The 20,337-nt window shown below is 58.7% G+C and overlaps 1 protein-coding gene across 4 annotated transcripts in view; it reads left to right on the top strand.

The window, feature by feature from the left end:
* TSPAN18 (tetraspanin 18) overlaps positions 1–19,343 on the top strand; it is a 186,260-nt gene extending 166,917 nt beyond the window's left edge. For all 4 annotated transcript variants that reach the window (XM_040495371.1, XM_040495370.1, XM_040495372.1 and 1 more), the window contains 7 exons: positions 467–539; positions 2,056–2,250; positions 8,862–8,936; positions 9,977–10,075; positions 10,619–10,801; positions 14,062–14,145; positions 16,273–19,343. In XM_040495371.1, the coding sequence (XP_040351305.1) occupies positions 477–539; positions 2,056–2,250; positions 8,862–8,936; positions 9,977–10,075; positions 10,619–10,801; positions 14,062–14,145; positions 16,273–16,320 (747 nt within the window). In that variant the 5' untranslated portion in view covers positions 467–476 and the 3' untranslated portion in view covers positions 16,321–19,343. The remainder of the gene's footprint in view (positions 1–466; positions 540–2,055; positions 2,251–8,861; positions 8,937–9,976; positions 10,076–10,618; positions 10,802–14,061; positions 14,146–16,272) is intronic.
* Positions 19,344–20,337: the final 994 nt, after the last annotated feature.

Below are 20,337 nucleotides of genomic sequence, written 5' to 3'. Positions count from 1 at the left end.
TTGGGCCCCCAGGTATGTGCCCACATCCCTTTACCCCTGTGATACCCCTCCTCACTGGCACCATGAAACAGCCCTGGGCAGTCCTTCGGGCTGGAGGGTGTATGGGGTGGTAGGAGGTTTATGAGGCCTGGATTTGTATCCTGCTCACCATACTGCTGGGAGGAAGCTTCTGGTTTTAATCTCCGTTGTCAGGTTGGAAAGAACAAGACTCAGAAAGGTAGAGTGATTTGCCCAAGGCCACAGAGCAAATAAATGGTGGCATCAGGCTTAAGCCCAGGCGGGCTGGCTTCTCCAAGGTCTCACTCCTAACTCTGGCCCCAGCAGCCTCTGAGAGAGGAAGTCGTTACCAGTCTCCCTCTTCCTCCACCTGCTGCAAGGGCAGGGCTGACCACTGGGAACTCCCATGGGGAAGGGACAGGGGTGGGTTCCCCCAGTGGGAAAACTGAGGGGCCTTGCTGTTTTGTAGGTAGAACACCATGGAAGGCGACTGTCTGAGCTGCATGAAGTATCTGATGTTTGTTTTCAATTTCTTCATATTTGTAAGTATTGCTAGAACATGCCTGGGATCTCCCTGGGCCTCTGCTGGGTGGAAGGAACAGACGACTGCTTTGAAGTAGTCACACGGGACTGAGTCCTGGGGGCAGGCACAGGGGCCAGTGCTGGAAGCAAATCTACCTGCCCAGCCAGAACTTCCTGGATGAGAAGCCCCCAGTAGTGCCCACCCCACTGCAAAGAGCCCACCGGCCCAGGAGGGATGTTGTGCCCATGACCCCAGGGATGGTTCAGGTCTCTGACAAAGGCTTGGGGCCTCAGCCCTGACTCCCGCCCTGGGATCCGACCCCTGTGGAGAGTCGGGGAGAAGGAGGAGATGGGGGTGATCAGAGGGCAGGCCAGAGAGCCCCCCGCTCCACCCTGACCCCCAGAGGCACAGTGGCGGACATCCGGGCTGGATGCGCTGGGCTGATGTAACCACCTGATGTAATTTGAAACCTCTCTGGGCCTGGGGTTCCAAGCTGGCTCCGCATTTTACCAGCTGTGGGGTCAGAAGCACACTTCACCTCTCTGAACCTCAGTATCTTAATTCCCTGCCCCAACAGGCGTTTGGTGAAAATTAAGCGCGATTAGTTTAGAAAGTGCCTGGAATGTGCCAGCGCTCCATAGCTTAGCTCCGTCCTTAGCATCCAGCCTATGGATTCTCTACTTTAAGGCACAGAGAGGCCCGGAGTGCTCAGGTGGCCAACCCAGCACCTTGTAGCCCCGCCCACCTGCTGGCAGCCCCCCAGGGCTCTGCTCAGGCCTCTGGCTTCTCCCAGGAGCAGAGCCACACCCTGGGACCAGAGGTTCCCCAGAGCCATGTGTGAGCTTGGAAGGTGGGCCCGGAATTCAAGTCTGTAGGCTTGTTTCCTGCTCCTCAGGATTATGGGCAAGGGAGGGAACCCAGGAGAGTTGCTGACATGGCTACAAAATGGAGAGAGAGGAAAGAGTCAGACTTGACCGGAAAGGAAGCTCTCTTTCACAGTGACCCTGCCCTGGACGGCACCAGTGGACTTTCACTCATCCGGGTCTTGGCAGGGTTAGGACAACCTGCGGGGGCTCAGGGTGTGGCTCTGCTCTTGGGAGAAGCCAGAGGCCTGAGCAGAGCCCTGGGGGGCTGCCAGCAGGTGGGCGGGGCTACAAGGTGCCCTCTTGGAATCAGAGGGTTGGACTAGAGGACCTCGTTATCCAGCAGTTCTGACATCCAAGGGCAATGTAAAAAGTGGCAAATAAATTCTATGTGACATGGTCCTCAGCAGCCTGTGTCGGGGCGTGGGTCAGAGATTGGGTTTAGAGGATGTACTAACGGTCTGGGCATCCAGGAAAACGCAAACGAGAGAAAGGCATTGCTGGGACACTGGTTCGTGCAGCAAATGGGGCTCCCGCCTGGTTCTCTGGGGCTCACTGGGGCTCGCCGGCTCCACCCTGGGGCCTGGCTCAGAGGGATGGTGTATGTTTGGAGTGTCTAACCTCCGTGTCTGCCTGTTTCTTCTCTTCCCTCCTGACTGGCCCTGAGGGCAGCTGGGTGGGGCCTGCCTGCTGGGCATCGGCATCTGGGTCATGGTGGACCCCACCGGCTTCCGGGAGATCGTGGCCGCCAACCCCCTGCTAATCACGGGCGCCTACATCCTCCTGGCCATGGGGGGCCTGCTTTTTCTGCTCGGCTTCCTGGGCTGCTGCGGGGCTGTCCGTGAGAACAAGTGTCTGCTGCTGTTTGTGAGTAGCCCCATCCCCCACCCCACCCGCGGGTGCCCTGGGGCAGAGCGTGGGGGGCCCTGTGTCTACACTGCAGAGGACTCGGAGGTCACACCCAGGTCTGAGCCTAGGAGGCTGTCCTCCAGGAGTGGGAAGGCCACCAACCTGTTCTGTTCGCACTGGTGGCCCCAGCTTTCGGAGCCTGGTCCTTGCGACGGGCCCATGCCTGCCGTGTGGGCTGGCTGTCCTCAGATGGAGCGTGGCCTTGGCCTCCAGGTCTGAACAGCCAGGTTTCTCCAAGGCATAGTCAACTGAGAACATTAACCATGATGCTTCCGAGAACTCACATATATAACTCCTTGGTGAAAGAGGAGAGATACCTACTGGATGAGTCTCTTGCCGTTTGCATTTCCGCTTTTAAAACAGAGGTGATATGATCTCTGAAATCTCTTTATTCGTTAAATAAATGGTCCCTGAACGGCTATTGCAGGCCACACAGGGGCAGGCAGGCAGGCAGGCAGGCATGTGGCCGGCCGTGCGGCGGGCCTGGGTTTGAGCGCACACCCTGCTCAGAGCCCTCACTAATGATGTGACTCGGGCCTAGTTTCTAAGCCTCTCTGAGCTTTAATGCCTTTGCTTGCTCATCAGGGGGCGGCTTAGCTATAGGTTGGAGCCAAATGAGGCGAGCAGTGGACGTTCTGTTTCTCTGACCTTCCGTGTTCCCGTGGGCGGGGGTCCTTTGGGCCCGCACCTACTTTCCTGGCCTTCCTCCCCGGTGAAGTCCAGTGGGCGCCCAGGCCCGGAGAGCTTCTAGTTTGAGCCCAGTCCTTCTCCATGAGGCATGTGTGTGGATGGGTCAGCGTGCAGGTGCCCCTCGTGGGTGAGTGGATGGAGGGGTCAGGAGTCCGGCGACGGGGAGGCGCGGCTGGTCGGCAGAAGGGCTTCCTTGCAAGGTTATCTGCTCCTGCCGCTTTGGCGAGCAGAGATTTGCCACAATGCCTCCTCTCCAGACCAGAACAGATGGGGTGGCCTCTATTCATGTCACGGTGACATTGCCCATATCCCAGACAGGAAGTGAAATCAGCAGTGAAATGTGTGATTTGGGAGCCCTGGGTCCCTTTGGCCTACAGCAGCCTGAACACCGCAAACTTTTCGTTTGGAGAGAAACTAAGAAACCTGCGGGCGCCCCCTGGCGGGCCACCTTCTGCAGTGCCAGCCGGTGCCAATGTTGGCTTGGGAGCCCAAGGGGACTTTAAAAGGAGCTGGGATATGGGTGCCTGGTGAGGCCCACCTCCCTTTCCCCCCTCACCTCAGCCCCTGGGGCTCATCCTTGACCTCAAGACAGGGGACCAGGCCAGGGTGCTGGACTGGAGCAGGCTGGGGCCCTCAAAAGTCCTCCCATGAAGTGGCAGCCTCTGAGCCTGCCAGTGAATGGATACATCAGTCCCTGGCGCTTAAGGGGGAAGACCAAGCCCAGAGACCAACTGAGGTGCACTCCAAGTCCCCCAAGGAAGAGCCGAGTCCTAGCTGTGGCCAGAGCCTGGTCTTTGGAACCTTAAATTAGCCCCTTCCACCCCTCTCCTCTGCCACCTTCTCCTTCCTTCCTTTTCTGTCTACATTCCTCTCTTTCTTTTCTTGATCTTTCTCTGCCTCCGTCTCTCTGCTTCTTAATCTCTTGCTTTCTATTCCTGCTGCCTTTCCTTATCCCTCTCCTAGTCTCTGCCCCTCTCTCCTTACTTCCCCTGTGTCCCCTTCCCTTCCCTCCTATCTTCTAATCCTCCCCTCCCCTCCCTTCTTCCCCACTCCCCCTCCCTTCCCATCCCCCCTCCTCCTCCTCTCTCTGAAGCCCAGCACCTATTAGCTTGAGGCCACAGTGCAAGTCAGAAGCAGGATACTCTTCCCCCTGCCCCCCAAAGAGACAGAGTGCTAGCGGGGGAGAGGCAGAAAGACGAAGGAGACACAGAATCCAAAACGGGCTCCAGGCTCCGCGCTGTCAGCACAGGGCCCGACACAGGGCTCGAACCCATGAAGCATGAGATCACAACCTGAGCCGAAATCGGACGCTTAACCGACTGAGCCACCCAGGCACCCCAAAAGAAGCAGGGTACTCTTGGACCCATGGGGGAGGTCCCCTGTCTCTCAGACCAGGGCTAGTCGAAGGGCCCCTCACCTAAAATGGACTCCCATGTCTGAAATTCACCTAAAAATATGTACAAAATATTAGGTTAGGGCTTTGTGTGCGTGTACATATGTGCTGTGTGTGTGTGTGTGTGTGTGTGTGTGTGTGTGTGTGTTGTATGCACATGCATGTTTCTGGGGACAGACCCCGCAGCTTCAGGAAGGTTTTCAAATAGATTCATGACCTCATGACCTAAAAATTAAGAAGAGCCACTTCTGTTTTCTAACCTGGACCGGCCATGCGGTGGCTCCCGCTGAAGAGGGGCACAGAGTCTCTCTACAGGTAGCCACTCAGGTCCCTCGAGAATCCTGAGACCCCTGCTCCTCCACCTTCAGGAAGGGAGGCAAGACTTGTCACGAACAGGACCAAGAGGAAGTGATGTCAGCCACCACAGCAGAGGAGGAGGCCGGGGGTGGGGGTAACTGAGCTGCCCCTCCCCCACTGCTCTGAGTCTGAAACCCCAGGGCCCCATCACCCCCCCCCCCCCCGCCCCGGCCGACCCACGAACCTAATGACTGCGTCACCCACTGATCAATTTCTCTAAAGATACAGTTTCCAAACGCTCCCGTTGATCAATTTCACAGCATTTCCACATACAACGGGACAGTTTCCGCCTGTAATGGACATCTCGTGGCATCCCTTTTCCGTAGTGGCTTACCTAGGAGTCGTTTGCAGACGGTTCTTCACCAATTTAATGATTCAGAAATTTTTAAAAATATTTTCTGACAAAGGCTTGCTACATTTTAGGAAAGGAGCACAGCGAAAAGAAATGAGTGTATTTAGAAGAGATAAATGAGCTGAATGGCACATCAAGCGTGTAAATTTGGTCAACATTTATTCGAATGAGAACTGAGAGTAGATGGGCCAGTAGGCAGATGGGCTAGAAAACCCTGGCAGTGCTCGCAGGTGGGCAAAATTGCCATTTCCGTCCCTCGGTTAGTGTTTCCAAAATCCTAAGCAAAGTGGTGTACATTTGATGCTCAGGAATTACTGGCAAATGTGTCTTTAGGCAAATGGGATGAGGTGAGATTAACTCAGAAACCCTGGGAAAGGCCTCGCCCCCAGATGGGAAGCCCCGGGGAGGCGTCAGGACAAGCCCCGTGGCCAGGTCCAGGGGAAGGCCCTCCAGATGGGAACTCTGTTCAGCAAGAGGAAGCTGCTTCATGCCGGAGAAGGCAGAGTGGCAGAAGTGGCACCACAGCCCTTGCTTTGCTTCAGGTGACCTGCTCACACACACTCAAATCACCCCTCGGTCCCTGCGCTTGATGAAACCCTGCTCCAGGCAAGGAGATATGCAGGCCCCCTTCCTCCTTCAAGTTACTAGGTTCATTCTTAAATTCCATCTCATGAGTCGTGAACCTTGGCTCAACGTTCACTGCAGGAAGTTGGGGGCCACATCTGCCTTCTGCATAGTGGTTTGCTAGTACCTCGCATCGTGCCTGGCACAAAGCAGGTGCTCAGTGAATAGCCCTGGAATGAAGGGACAGAGAGGAAGTGGTCTTAGAGGTCTGATAAGAGCATGGGCTTTGGAGTCAGAAAAGTCTACCTTCCAATGTCTGCTCTGCTACTTCCTGGCTGTGTGACCTGAGGGCAGTTACTTAACGTCTCTGAACCTAGACTCCTCCTATGTAACATGAAGGTGAGGGTACCTCTTTCCCAGCCATGGTGTTGTGATTGTGGCTCAGTGAGAAAATGAGCATCTTGCTTCACTCTGTTCCTAGCACATGCAACCACTGGATAAATGTGAAACTCAAAGAATTGGGTTGTCCACAAGAGACCCTACAGGCAATCTGAAAAGTCCTACAAATTTTTTTTGATGTGTATTTTTGAGAGGGAGAGAGCGTGCAAGCAGGGGAGGGGCAGAGAGAGAGGGAGACGCAGAATCAGAAACAGGCTCCAGGCTCCGAGCTGTCAGCACAGAGCCCGATGCGGGACTCGAACCCACAAACTGCGAGATCATGACCTGAGCCGAAGCCGGATGCTCGACCAACTGAGTCACCCAGGCGCCCCAGCAATCTGTCAAGTCTTAAGACCTAGAGGCTCTTACAGGGTCTGTGGTGACACGGTGTTCAGAGGCTGTGTTCTAGAATCAGAGTTCCCACGCTTATCCAGGTGCACCGCCTACCAGCTGGGCCAGCTTGGTCACAGTACTACCCCCTCGGGGTCCCAGTCTCCCCCTCGGTAAGCCGGAGGTGTGGACAGTCACAGCATCTGCTTCCCCAGGCTGCCGAGAGCATCCAAAGAAATGAGTCACGTAAGATCCGCGGCGCCTAGGCGGTGAGCTGTCAATAGGTGGTAGCGACTATTATTTTTTCAGAACTCGCCCACACGTGTCCTCAGGAAGGCCATGCCTGCCTCTTGGTTCTGAGCCACCATCTGAGCATCCGTACGCTGTGCCTGCACCAGCTAAGCAAGGTCCTGCTAAGTCATCCGGGAAGGCAGCACACTCCCAGCGCGATGGGCACACGGCGTGCGCGATGCTCGAGCTCGGTCTCATCCATACTTTATAACTGTCTAAGCTGTGATCGATAGCCAGGGCCAGCTCAGTTGCCTCGCCGAGGATGGAAACCGTTTCTGGGGCTACTCCTTGCCAGCTTGAGAACTTCCAGCAGCTCCACCAAGAGGGCAGGGGGCAGGGAGGGGCTCTCGCGGTGGCCACGAGAAACAGAGCCGGATGGCCGTGCGTCTCCAGCCAAATGGAAGTGCCAGGAGCCCCGCCAGGGCCCTCTGTCACTGTCACGGGGCTGCAGAGCCTCTGGTGGAAGTGGGGGCTGTGGGGCTGCGGAATGGACCGTGGCTGTCGCAGCCTGGGGCACAAGAGGCCCTCTGTGACTCCCCCCTCCGGTTAGGGAGCTCTGCCCCCCAGACCCCAGCAAGCCTGCCGCTGACCTTCCGGAAGCAGACCCCCAGGGTTCGGGAGAATCCCTCAGGCCAGTCCTGAAGCATGCCCTCCAGCAGAGAGAGAAGACATCGTGTGGTGCCCAGAAGGCACAGCTGAGTGAAGAGGAAGGGTTTGCTCTGGCATTCTCGAGCTGAGTCTCCGTGGGCACTGGGGGCTGGGTCCTCTGCTGGTGGCCTCTAGGTGGGTTGACAACGGCAGGACCACACTGTGTGATCACAGACTGGAAATGCCAAGGGTGCCAGCAATGCCGAGCAACGGAGGCAAAGTCATTTCCCGTTTCTTCCGCCAGCAGCCTTCTGCCAAAACGGTGCCCGTAATGGCCGGGGTCTGAGATGTAGCAGATGACAAGGTCATTATGGTGAGTGGGTCACTCACGGACGTGTTCGTTCATCTGATAGCCATGCTCCCACACCTGTGCTGGCGGGCATCGGGAACGCAACACGCGAAGTCACAGCCTGTGCTGCTGATGTTAGCGGAGGGGTGGGGGGTGGGGGTGGCCGCTGCTGTGCACACACGTCCACGGGGCCCTGTGATGTCAGGGAGGCAGGAGACAGGGGAGGCTTCTCACCGGCGAGGGGCTGGGCTCCACCTGGTCTGGAAAATGAGGAGCTGATGGGCGAGGAAGGGAGGGGCCTTCCCGGGACAGGGAGTGCAGGGGGTGAGGGCCCGAGACAAGAGGCATTATGGATACTTTGGGGAACATCGAGAAATACAAGGAGTAGAGCAGAGAAGGGTCTGTCAGACTTCCACCTCCGGCCCTGGGTTCTCGGATGTTGACAGACGCATCACCTCGCCTCCCATCTCGCTCCTTTATCATGGCTGAAGATCCCTATCACCTCCCCTCTGCCCCTGGGAACGAGAGACCACAAGGCAGGGAGAGGGGGTGCTGGGGCTGGCAGGGTGTGGAGAGCCGGTCCGGGGTCCCCCGGGAACCCAGGGTTTCCACAGCGTGTACCACGTGGGTGGTACAGGGCCCCACCAGGTCAGCACAGACCGCCTTCCGGGGCTACCCGGTGCCATCGCTCACACTGAACGCTGAACAAGGGGTATCGTCGAAGCGGTGCTGTTGGCGCAGAAGGCTTATTTGTTTGCTTACTTTTCCGTATTTGTGTTGCAGACTTGCTGACCCCAAAGATGGATTGTGGGCATGCTTATTATGAAAAAATGTCGCACCTATGGCGGTGAAGTTCCTTAGTCTTATAAAACCGGTGCATTTTGGGGCGCCTGGGTGGCGCAGTCGGTTAAGCGTCCGACTTCAGCCAGGTCACGATCTCGCGGTCCGGGAGTTCGAGCCCCGCGTCGGGCTCTGGGCGGATGGCTCGGAGCCTGGAGCCTGTTTCCGATTCTGTGTCTCCCTCTCTCTCCGCCCCTCCCCCGTTCATGCTCTGTCTCTCTCTGTCCCAAAAATAAATAAAAACGTTGGGAAAAAAAAAAAAACAAACCGGTGCATTTCGTCAGTTGTGTAACAAGCGGAAGGGGGCATCCGCCAGCGGCCGCCGGGCCCCTCCCCGCGGCCCTCAGGGCTCACGAGCCTGCCTCTTGTCTTTGCAGTTCTTCCTGTTCATCCTCATCATCTTCTTGGCGGAGCTCTCGGCGGCCATCCTGGCCTTCATCTTCAGGGAAAACGTACGTCCGGGCCCACGTGCCCCGGCCCCGCTTCGCGGCCCCACAACCCCAGCGACCCTCTTCCTGCAAGAGTTTTTCCAGAGGGCAGAATCGGAGGGTCCTTAAGGGTCTCCGCCCTTCCGAAGCACCTGATACAACCCCACACCTGATTCTGGAACCTTCCATTCCACACCGTACCCAGCAGTAGTCATTTGACAGTCTGAGGACAGTCAGAGAGGCTGTCCCCCAGGTCCAGTGATGTGCAGGAGAACAGAGCACTTTCGCTGGAGGCCTGGCCAGTGTCCAGTTTGGACAAACTGTCCCCACCAGCCACCTTATTCCAGGGACTCCAACCACCAGGGGCACCAGCTCCCTCCCCTGAGTCTGTAGGACCAGCCACTGCAGCCAAAGGGGGCCTGGAAAGGAGGGGGTTAGGGGCTAAGAGACGCAAGCCGGCCTGGGGGAGGGGAGGAGGCAAGCAGGGGACAGACAGGAGGAGGAGGCAGCCATGTGGGCAGGGAAGGGAGCCTCCGACTGGGCACCACGCAGGGCCCTGCCCCTTCACTGCAGCAAGAAGGAGGGTGGTTAGACCCCAGGAGAATATTTTGAGGGCAGGAGCAACTTCCAAGGACACCTCTGGAAACTGGATTTGCAGACTCCCTGCCCCACACTGTGGTGTCTTCAGGGGCTGGGACCCCGGGGCTGGGACCCAGGGGATCCCCCGGCTCTGGGGGACAGCTCAGGATGGCAAGCTGCCCATCGTGGATAAACTCTGCATCTGAGAAATGACCGCAGGGCTGAGAGAGGTTCCCAGCGTGCCCTGGCCTCGGGCTCACTGAGGGGTGTGTGGGGAGGCTTCCCTTTCGTGCCAGTGAGCCGATACGGGGAGGCCACAGGCCCTGGAGTGGGGACTAAGGGGCCACCCCAAGTTAGGAGGATCCCCTGCGCGGGGCCCTCAGGCCTTCCCTCCCCTCCGGAAGCAGCTGAAGAGACCTGGACGGGGTGGGCTGCACCGCGCTGCTGGGCGGGGGTCTTAGCCTGCCCTCTGCCTCTTCCCCCAGCTCACCCGAGAGTTCTTCACCAAGGAGCTCACCAAGCACTACCAGGGCAACAACGACACAGACGTCTTCTCTGCCACCTGGAACTCCGTCATGATCACGGTGAGTGACTCCCCCAGGGATGCCGTGAGCATTCAGAGCCACGATGCCCAGGGCGGCCAGTGTCTGGCCTCCAGAGCCCGCTTTGCTCAAGTGCCTGCATCCGTGATCAGTCAGGGCCGGCCCACTGAGCCCGGCTTGGCCTGGGACTCAGCATCCGTACAGCATTCTGGGCCCTTACTAACGGCCCAGCAAATGCAGTCCAGGCTCCGGCTGAAACCCGTTTGCTACCCCTGACCTGAGTCCTCAGACAACTGTAATTGTCAGTGACGGTAATCGCAGCAGGAGTTTATTGGGTGCTGATGCCTCGTGAGGTAGGGGTTGTTATTGCCACCTCCACCTCTGCTTGACACATGAGGGCGCTGAAGGCTCAGAGAAGTCGAGTGACTTTCCCAGGGTCACACAGGAGGAGCAGATAGAACCCAAGCTGGTCTTGACCCTCTCTACCGCCCTGCCTGATGGTGGCCTTGGGAGTGGCTGTCTGCCCATCTCTGCCCCTGGGTCCAGCCCCCACCCACCAGACCTGTCCCTGTGCTCTCCTCCTAGTTTGGTTGCTGTGGGGTCAACGGGCCTGAAGATTTCAGGTTCGCATCGGTTTTCCGACTGCTGACTTTGGACAGTGCCGAGGTCCCGGAGGCCTGCTGCCGGAGAGAGCCCCAGACTCGGGACGGGGTCCTGCTGAGCAGGGAGGAGTGCCTTCTGGGAAGAGACCTGTTCCTGAACAAGCAGGTACCGGGCCCTGCTCCCCCAGGCAGGGGCTGCGATGGCCAGAGCCGGGCAGGTGGCCGCGTCGGCACAGAGGGTCTGAAGTCGTCCCAGAAATCCTCTGGAAGTGTCGGCTGCCATGTGCAACTCCCGAATGGGGGCTGATGAAGCTCCATCCAAGCCCCTGGGGCCCAACCAAAGTAGAGGAAGGACGAGGGGAGCAGATGGGCCAGCGATAGCAGAGGCCGGAGGGGTGGGCGTTTTGTCTGGGGTTAAAGGGTGAGTAGGAGTTTTCCAGTGTTCTAGGCAGAGCACTCCCCGAGCTTCCGATAATGCAGGTCGGGAGTCAGCCCCTGAATTACATAGTGGGGGCCCCTCCTTAGCCCTGATTCTGGGGGAAACTCACATGTGCTGTCTAGAAGCACCTCCCGACCCCGAGAGAGCAAGGCTCCTCCCCCCTCCATCCCCAAGGTCAGGGAAACTACCAGACTCTGCTTCTCTTGCAACCCAAGGACTTGATCTCAGTCTGGGAAGAAACCCTTTCCTCTTCTTGCAGGAAGAAGAGGCTTCTCTGGCCCCTGCTTTGCCCCACCTCCCCCTGGCCCCCCCGCACTGTGAGACGGACAGTGCCCTTGTACTTGATTCCTCCTTCCCTCCGAGTGCTCTCCCCCCACCGGGCCCCCAGCCCCTGGGGTGTGTGTGTGAGACCAGGCAAGGCAGGGGTGGGGTGGGGGTGGGAGAGGGGAGCAGGGATGAACCCGGTGCCTGCCCCATGCCCCTCCCTTGGTTAGGCTTTTGATGAGGATCTCCTGGGAGAGTTGCAGATGCAGGGGACACAGCAGGGAACAGGAGACAAGGCCCCTGTCCCTGTGGGGCTCACAGTCTAGCAAACTAAGTCGTACTTTCACATGGTAATGATTGCTATAAAGAAAATAAAACCTAGACAGGAGCTAGAAGGGACTGGGGTGGGGGCCTCAGGGCAAGCTTCTTAGAGCCTCAACGAAGGGGCCTGACTGAGGCCTGACCCTGGCCGACCCAGGAGGCCATTCAGCTTGGAGCTCAGCACCTCAGCTCCTGTCCCCTGCACATGCCTGTGCCATGTCAGAGGATTCACAAGGGCCCTGGGGGTCAGGCCACTGTGAGCTTGGAGTAGGGAGGGCCCCTGAGAGGCTGGGTCTCAGCCTCGAGGGGAGGCTTTAGGATGTGGAGGGGGGCCTGGGGGAGGTGTTCAGGCTTTGATGTCAGGCGGGCCTGGATTGCCGCCTGCTGTGACACCCTCTCTGGACCTCAGATTCCTCATGCTGTGGCACACACTGCTGGCCGTTCTCCCTGGAAAGACGGGGTCTATTAGACCCCATAACCACCAGGGAAAGGCAGCACATCCTACTGCCCTGCAGCTGGGCCAAGGGACCTCGCAGCAGCCAAGGGCAGGCGAGCAGAAGTGATGTGTACAACTTGTGTTAGGTCCTTAAGAGGAGGCACTGTGCCCACCCCTACTCCTTTTCCCCCCTGGCTGGAATGGAGCTCTGGTGACAGCCATCTGGGACCTGGCAGCAGAGGGTGGCCCCCCAGGATGTCAGAGCATCACAAGAGGAGCCCGGGCCCCTGACCACTCCGTGGAGCAGACGGGCCACCAGAGCTTGGGATTTAATATGAAAGACAAATGAACTTCTGGCTGGTTGAAGGCACTGCTGTTTGGGCCTCCTGGTGCCCACAGCCAAACCTGTGTCCTAAGGCCACTGGTCAGTTATTCAGGGAGGCTTTTGCTGGGGCCTGTTCCTTTCGGGCTTTATCCTCAGAGGCTGCCCATTTGTGGACTCATCCTTGATCATGACACCTTCTTCCATCTCCTGGGCATGGCTTTGGAATCAGCTCATCGGGGAGGTCCCTGTGCAGCTACATTAGCCCTTTATGTTGACTCTTCTCCCCCGAGATTGACTTCTGGGATCCTTTTCTGAGATGCTCGTATCCCTCCTGGGCATTCTTCCTTTCAAAAGCCTCTGTGGAAGGACTCCTTCCTAAAGCCCGGTGTGCATTTCTGACTTTGCCTTGCACCCCATCACAGTCGGTGAGCAAAACGTCTGAATGCACGGACTTGAAATCCCCACTAAAGAGGCTTATGCAAATTCCCTTTGTGTTTTACACACAGCAAGAGTTCTGGAAGTTGGTAGCTTTGTCCTGTCAGTCAAAGCCTGGTCTCTGTGATCTTTGTGGCCTTTCTTTGTACATATCAGTCCACGGTGGCAAAATGGCTGTCATAGCTCCAGGTACCCCACCCATGTTTAAGACACAGAGCAGGGGAAAGTGGGGCACACCATCCTTCCAGAAAGCCCCGGTAGACATCTGCATAGATCTTGATGGCCGGGACTCAGTTACGTGGCCACCAGAGGCCAAGGCAGAAGGCCCCTGTCTGTGGACGTTGAATTAGCCCACCGCCGTTGACCATTGAGCTCCAATGAAAAGAAATGAAGAAATCCCGAAAGAAGGTGACCTGTGATGAGTGCTCAGATTCCCCCACTGGGAGAGTCAGACCCTCCAAGGCGGCTTCTCCAGCTCATTCCTCAGCCTTCCCTGGGTCAAGATGGCCCCCCAAGCAAGTCAAGAACGTGTTCCCCTGCTGGAAACAAATCGGGGGGCTTCCCAGTAGATGATGACCTTGCTAGAACGCGACTCCAGGCCAGAGTGGTGACCACCAATAGGAAGTCGTACATACTCCCCATCTGTCGGGGTGATACTAAGTCTTCTCTCCTCACAGCATCACTGTTTCTCTGCTTTATCCCCAGCGCTCCCTACCTGCTTCCTGGCAGGTTGTGAATGTGGGTGCTGCTGTGACTCTTGACATAAAGTGCTACACCCTCATCCTCCTGGCATGGGAAAAGTGTTCCAAGCCAGAGAGTGAGAGCAGCACGTGCAAAGGCCCTGGGGTGGGCTGGAGCACAGTGAGGACCCAAGGCGAGGGCGTCAGCAGGACCACACCCACGTTCTCCTTGTGTCGGTATCCACCTCTATCCCAGTTCGTATATGCCCAGGACTGCTTACGAAAGCATTCATCCGTTTAGAGGGGACCTCGAGGGTCGCGAGGGTCTCCGGTGTATTGCTGCCAGATTGCTGTTGGGAGGCCTCCTGCCTCCCACCCCCTCCCACCCCCCACCCCCACCAAACGGTGGATTGCTGCTGCCTGAGCCATGGGGCCGGTCACGTGCCAGTTCCCAGGCTTCGTACCTCGGTCCTGATTCTGCACTGACTCTCCGGCTGTGTCTTCACCTCTGGTCCTTCCCTCCCAGGGCTGTTACACCGTGATCCTCAACACCTTTGAAACCTACGTCTACCTGGCTGGAGCCCTCGCCATAGGGGTGCTGGCCATAGAGGTAAGTAGAGGCCCCCACTTCCGCGGGTCCCCCGGAAGCAAGGCACACGCGGGGTCTTGGGGAGATCCCCCGTGCCCTGCACACACACCCCCCCCCCCCCAGCCTACCTCTGCCTCCACATCCTAAATCTGGGACCAAATTGGCTCCCTGCTGTAGGGACAGTATAGGCCCCGCTGTGCCTGTCTGCTGCCCGAGTCGCTGTTGGGACTCTGGTCTCATCCGAGCAAGTCTCCAGCAGTGAGTGGGCAGGCTCCGAGAGTCACCCCCCCCATCCTCCTCCCACTGCCCCCCTCGCGGTTCCTCTCTGCCTAATCCTCCCCCAAGGTCCCCCAAGGTCCAGAGTGAACTCGTAACTGAGAATCAACACCGCTGCCTTGAGGAAAGGGCTGCGGCTTGTGCTTCTAGATCAGGCTCTTTGTTGGGGGGGGGGGGGGGGTTCGGGACCTGTGAGGCCTTGTCCACCTCCCAAGGGCGGTCTTGATTAACCCCTTCGCGCCAGTCCCGGAACCCCCGTCAAAAGGCAGGCAGCTGCAGACTCCGGCCGCCGCCACCAGGGGGCACCTCAGCCGAGGAGCGGAGCTGCCCCTCCCTTCTCCCCGCCCCCTTCCTGGGTCTCAAGCCCCCGCTACTGCTGGAGTTTGGACTGACCGCGTTTAGCCCACGCTTGGCCGTCTGCAGGAAGGACCGCTCCCGGGCCTCTGCCAGCGGGGAAACGAAGTCAGGCGGCCGGAGCCCCAGCCTCCCCGTCCCTCCTTTCGGGGACGTCTCGAATGCCCGGCACCATGAGCAGCTTTCAGGGTGGGGGATGGGGGATGGGGGAGCGGGAGGGGTCCTTCATTCATTCATCCGTTCATTCAGCAAGCCTAGATTGAGCCCCTGCTTGCCAGCAGCGCTCCAGGGGAAGTTCTCTCGCGGGAGGACACAGTGAGCGAGAAGCAGATAAATCTGCGCTGGGACTGCGGAAATGGCGGGGGTGTGCCCCGCGCAGGAAGGACTCTTTTCAACTCCCGGCTCTGCCTCTCCCCACACAGGGCCTCTGAGCCACAGATTACTTCTCTGCAAGATGGCGCTGCTAACCGTGTCCCCCCCCCCCCCCCCCCCCGGGCCGTCCTTCGTCCTTGCTCCTGGCGTTGTGGAGGTTGCGGAGGATGGGGACTGCTTGCCTGGGGGGGGGATGCGGGGGGCTCGTTAGACAATGTCTGCATTCTTGATCCGCCGTCCTCCTCACCCCCAGCCCCCAAGCCCAGCTGTGACCCCCTATGGGAGGCAGAACCCTGCTCCGGGAGGAGGGACCTTAACTGTATCCCTGTCCCAGCCTCGCTTCCCCTCCCGGAGATCTGGCCATGAGCCTGGGCTCTAGGGACTGTCCCTTGTGCAACTTGCAAGAGCCCTGACCGTGGGGGCATCGGCCATTCTGGCCAGAGGGGCATCCCTGAATCTGGGTCTCTGCCTGCCCCCAACACCCCAGGGCCCTTAGGTAGGTGTTCCGTGACTGTGCTCTCAATTCTGGGAAGGGCTACATCGCCCTTGCCTATTAATAATGATCCTGGTAACTTTCTACTAATCATCTACTAGAGAACAGGCCTCGTTGGGTCATTGATCACCTTCTATTTCATCTTACCACCCTCCTGTGAGCTAGAAGGCGGAGTGTGTGGGACTTGGGAGCATAGGCTGTGGGGTCAGAATGCCTAGACTCAAACCCCAGCTCCCTCACTTGCAGCTGTGTGACCTTAGGTGAGTTGCATGACCTCTCTGTGTCTTGCCTCCTGCTCTGTAAAAGGTGTTTGGGAAAGCACTTGGAAATGTGCCCGGCACGTGGTAAGCTCCAGTACATGCCCAGGCCAGAGAAGGGACATGTTGGGCCCAAGGTTGCTGCTGGCAAATAGGGGAGCTGGATTTGCACCCATGTCCGAAGCTCCCTTCTTTCCGTGACTACGCTGCACAAAGGGGACCATGCGGAGGGCTTGCCCCCAAGGAGTGTCAGGAACCCCTACTGCGGGAGGGTGCTGAGTGATGGGTGGGCCCCCTTCCTGTCCCACGGCCGATGGCTGCTTCCCGTCGGGGTGGGACAGCCCAGCGCAGGGCTGGGAGGCCAGCCTGACAAGCCAACTTCGACTTCCTCTGCAGCTTTTCGCCATGATCTTTGCCATGTGTCTCTTCCGGGGCATCCAGTAGAGGGCGTGACCTGGAGCCTGAAGCCTCACCCGCCACCACTGCCCGGCACCCAACACCCTCCCCTCCCCGGTGTCCTTGCCCTCTTGCCCCCAGGGGAGGAGGTGAAGCCATCCTGAGTGGCCAGAGGAAGGGGCAGAGGAAAATAGCTATTTTTTTAACAAAACAAAATGAAGACAAGAAAATGGACTGACGTACCCCGCCTGGACTCCGGGCTCTCTGCGAGGGCCCCGGCGCTTGAACCCAGGGAGCACTCTGGACCAGAGACCAAAGGAACCCCAAGCCCAGGTTCCCTCCTCAGCCCCGCCAGCCCCTAGCAGCCCCGGGCCTGGGCCTTCTCCTCAGCTCCAGGTGCCAAGAACGGGAGGATCGAGGCAACAAGGAGGCAGAAGCAACTCTCAGATCGACAAAGCCCAGGGGCCCCCTGGGAGACTCGGGCACCGTGTCCCCGAGGACTTGGAACCTACGCTGGAGCCCTGGTCTTCTGAGGATGGAGTTGCCCCTGCCTCGGGCTGGGGCCAAGAGTGGGCTACAGACGCTGGATCTGAAAACGGCCTAGCTGGCAGGGTCCTCGCTTCCCCCATCTGTTGGATCGAATAATCCGGAAAGCCCAGAGAGGGGCAGTTTGTCATTCACAGTCACACAGCACGTGCGTGACAATTGTGAACTGGAACCCACTCATCCCTAGGCTGCCTCTCGCCGCTTCCAGGGCTCTGTCAGTCTCAGCGTCCTGGTTTCCCGAGAGAGAGAGAGGGCAGACTGGTCAGGAACTTCCCAGGCCCACAGCCGACAAAATTACGGACCATTGCCCCTGCTCTCCTCCCGCCCCACCCCCCACACTTCTTTCTAAGCCTGCAGGGACACACACACACACACACACACACACACACACACAAACACACACTACCGTCCCTTTGCCACACTGCCCACCTCTGCCCACAAGCCTAACCCCTTCCCTGTTCACCAACTCTGTGGTTCCCCGGCTGGAAGGAACCCCCAGGATCATCTGGTTCTCCTCTCCCCACCCAGAACTGAGGCTTGGACATCTTCCACAAGCTCTCTGGCAAGACTTTGCCACCGTCTTCTTGCATACCTCCAAGGACGGGGAGCTTACTACCTCCCAAGACAGCCTTCTGCCTTTGGACTGCTCTGCCTTTTTAGCATCAGCTCACTGCACATTAGGGTTCTCTGTTTCTCTTTGGCTGCATCCATGGCATCCCACGTTCTCTTTCTCCTTCCCAAAGTGTTAAGGCCACACATCGTCTTCCCCCAGATGCGTTTTCTGCAGGCTACAGAGCTCCAAGACATCTCGTTCCAGCTGTGACATGCTTTCCTGTCCCTTCACTGTCCGTAGCACATTTCTGTGTGTTTCTTCCAGGCTTGGGCAGGGAGAGGTTGTCCCCTAGACTCACTCACGCCTACACAGGCGCCCACCGATCAGTTCCTCGCATACAGGCCTTACATCCTAGACCGCTGTCGGCGACCGTATTACAAGATCCCTCGACCCCAGTGAATCAGGAGTGACCGCCGGAGGCTGGTCAGAGGATCTGGGGTTTGGCCTGGGGTCCGAGGGAAGGGACAGCGTAATCCTAGTTGGTGTCTGCCCGACAACTTACGCTTGATTAGTGATGTCTGCCGCGGGCTTGGCAAGGGGAGGGGCGGCGTGGCGCCTGTCCTCCTCTCCACGTCCCTCTTCAGGGTCTGGGAAGGGCCTGTTCTGACTCCCAGGCCCTGCGTCAGCTTCCAGCCTCCCTTCCAGCTTTCCAGCCAGTGGGAGAGAGACAGCTGTGGCCTGGAGCCCTGTGCTTCTCTGCTCTGCCACCTGCCCCCTTCAGAGATGCAGCCCCAGTTCTGTGCCTGCTGTAAAGATTGGCTTCGACCCTCCTCTTGTCTCTCCCCTTCCCCCTCCCATCCTCCTGCTGTCCCCTCTAGTCCCAGGTCCCCCTTGTGGTCTCCAAGCTGGGGCTTGCCATAGAGTCCCTGTAGCAGCCTGTCCTGGCAATTCCACACATGATGCCGTGGGCTCCCTAGCGATAGGCGTCCCCGAGACCCTGCAGCTGGAACCCCAGCCCAGCCCGAGAGGGGCCTTGGGCATGCCCCTCTCCAGCCCCGCCCACCCACGTGCTTGGCTCCAGCAGAGGCAAATGGCCTGTCTAAGGTTGACAAAAAGAGCTGGCTGGGCGGGACTCGGGGTCTGACTGGGCAACTGTGTGGCTCTAGGCCAGGGGCATCCCAGACTTCCGGGCCCCATCTGGTCCACAGCACCCAGGAGAATCCGGGGCCTTCAAGGTAAGGAGGGCCTGGCATCTATCTGGCACTCACCCCCCTCCTCCTGTCCAGTCCATCCCCTCAGGGGGAGGAAGGGTGGGTCCTGGAGGAATATCTGGCTGAGGCAGGTTCAAGGGTGCATATGAGACTCATCCCTAACGGCTTTCCAGAAGGGGGCCAAAGAGCCCCTTATCTGGCTACTGTCCACGCTGGGGCCGGAAAGACAAAGCAGGCAGTCCGTAGCATTGGCCCAGGCTGGTCGTTATTTGCAAGGCTGTCTGCAGCCATTCTGAAGCATGAAAAGGCAAGGTCCGTGCCAGTCTGGCTCGACCGAGCCTTTCCCAGGCACTGAGGTCTAACTGGGCTGGTCCACGTACGGCCGATAAACAACCCTACCCTGTTGGTCACACAACCCCAGACTGAAAGCCACCTTCCGGCTCCGAAGCTGCCGCCTCTTAGAAAAGGGAACCCATCTGAGGGGTTACGAAGCTCTCGTCCGTCCTTTCCATACCTAAGGGACCCGGCCAGGATACCCCGAACCAGCTGAGGCCCCGGCACCCCCATCTCCCAGAAGCCCCCTCTTCCCTTTCCCCATGGGTCCCGTGTCGAAAGTCTATTTTGAAACCTGTAAATGTTCCTTCCAGTAGATAGCAGAGCTAATTTATCATGTTTATTTCCTGTGAACCCCCCCTTTTATATTCTATATCAAGAGGAGTTTTTGTAATATAAAACAGGATGCCCACACTGATGGTTTTGCACTGGTTTTTGTGACTGTTTCTTACAAAAAGAAAAAGGAACGCAGAATAAATAGTGGCTGTGAAGAAGGTGGTCTTGCTTGGGTGGGGGTGGGGCAGAAGGGGGGAGCTGAGGCACGGAGGGCGCGGGGCTCCAGGGGCAAAGGTAAAGGGTGGTGGGTGGAGCGGGGGCGGGGGGTGTCTTCCCAAACCTTTAGGATGGGGAGCCGGGCCGACACTGGGCCTTCTTCAGGAGATGTGTGGGTCCCCCTCCCTGTTTGTCACTGCCTCCCTCCCAGCGATGGCTCCTTGCCTTAATCCCCCCGCCACATCCTCGGACCAGGTCTGCCGGGCTCTGCTAGGTCCCTCTGGGCCCAGCTCCGATGTCCAAGCAGCACAGAATTTCACGGCAGCACCATCCCAGCAGGCCCTCATTACCACCCAAGGGACAAGGCCAGGCTGCCCTCCGGCTCGCCCCACCCCCACCCCGGCTGAGGCTGAGGCAGCTTGGCCAGCCAGGCAGGTGCCTCACCCAGGCTGCAAAGCCCATGCTTTCTATTCCCCTGTGCCCCTGGGTGGGGGGAGGAGCACTGATCCACCACACCCACCGGTGACTAGGACAAACCACCCATCACCCTCCAGAGGATCAGCCCAGCCTTAAAAGGCCTGGGTCAGATACAGGACGCGACAGGGCCCCAGGGCACTGAGGGCACTGCCCACTGGCCATCCACTTGACTCCCCAAGGTGGCGGTGGGCGTCCAACCCGTCAGGCCCCTCCCCTCCGCGTGGAACAGTAGTTACAGCTGGGCTTCGGGGACAGCCGGGCCCGGTGTGGGCAGGGCAGGGGGCCCAGGCAGAGGTTCACTTGGAAGCAGCCAAAGCTGGGCTGCACCTGCGCCCCCCCCCCCCCCCCCCCGTCCTACCCAACACTATCCCAAGACGAGAAACACGTCTGGGGCCTGGGCTGCCTTTCTCTACCCCTGTCCCCAGACCGTGAGGGCCACCACTTCTGTGCACA

The sequence above is a fragment of the Herpailurus yagouaroundi genome, unplaced genomic scaffold (assembly GCF_014898765.1).
Source record: "Herpailurus yagouaroundi ecotype Mexico unplaced genomic scaffold, PumYag 187, whole genome shotgun sequence".
Lineage (NCBI taxonomy): Eukaryota > Metazoa > Chordata > Mammalia > Carnivora > Felidae > Herpailurus > Herpailurus yagouaroundi.
This window is presented reverse-complemented; position numbering and strand designations above follow the sequence as displayed.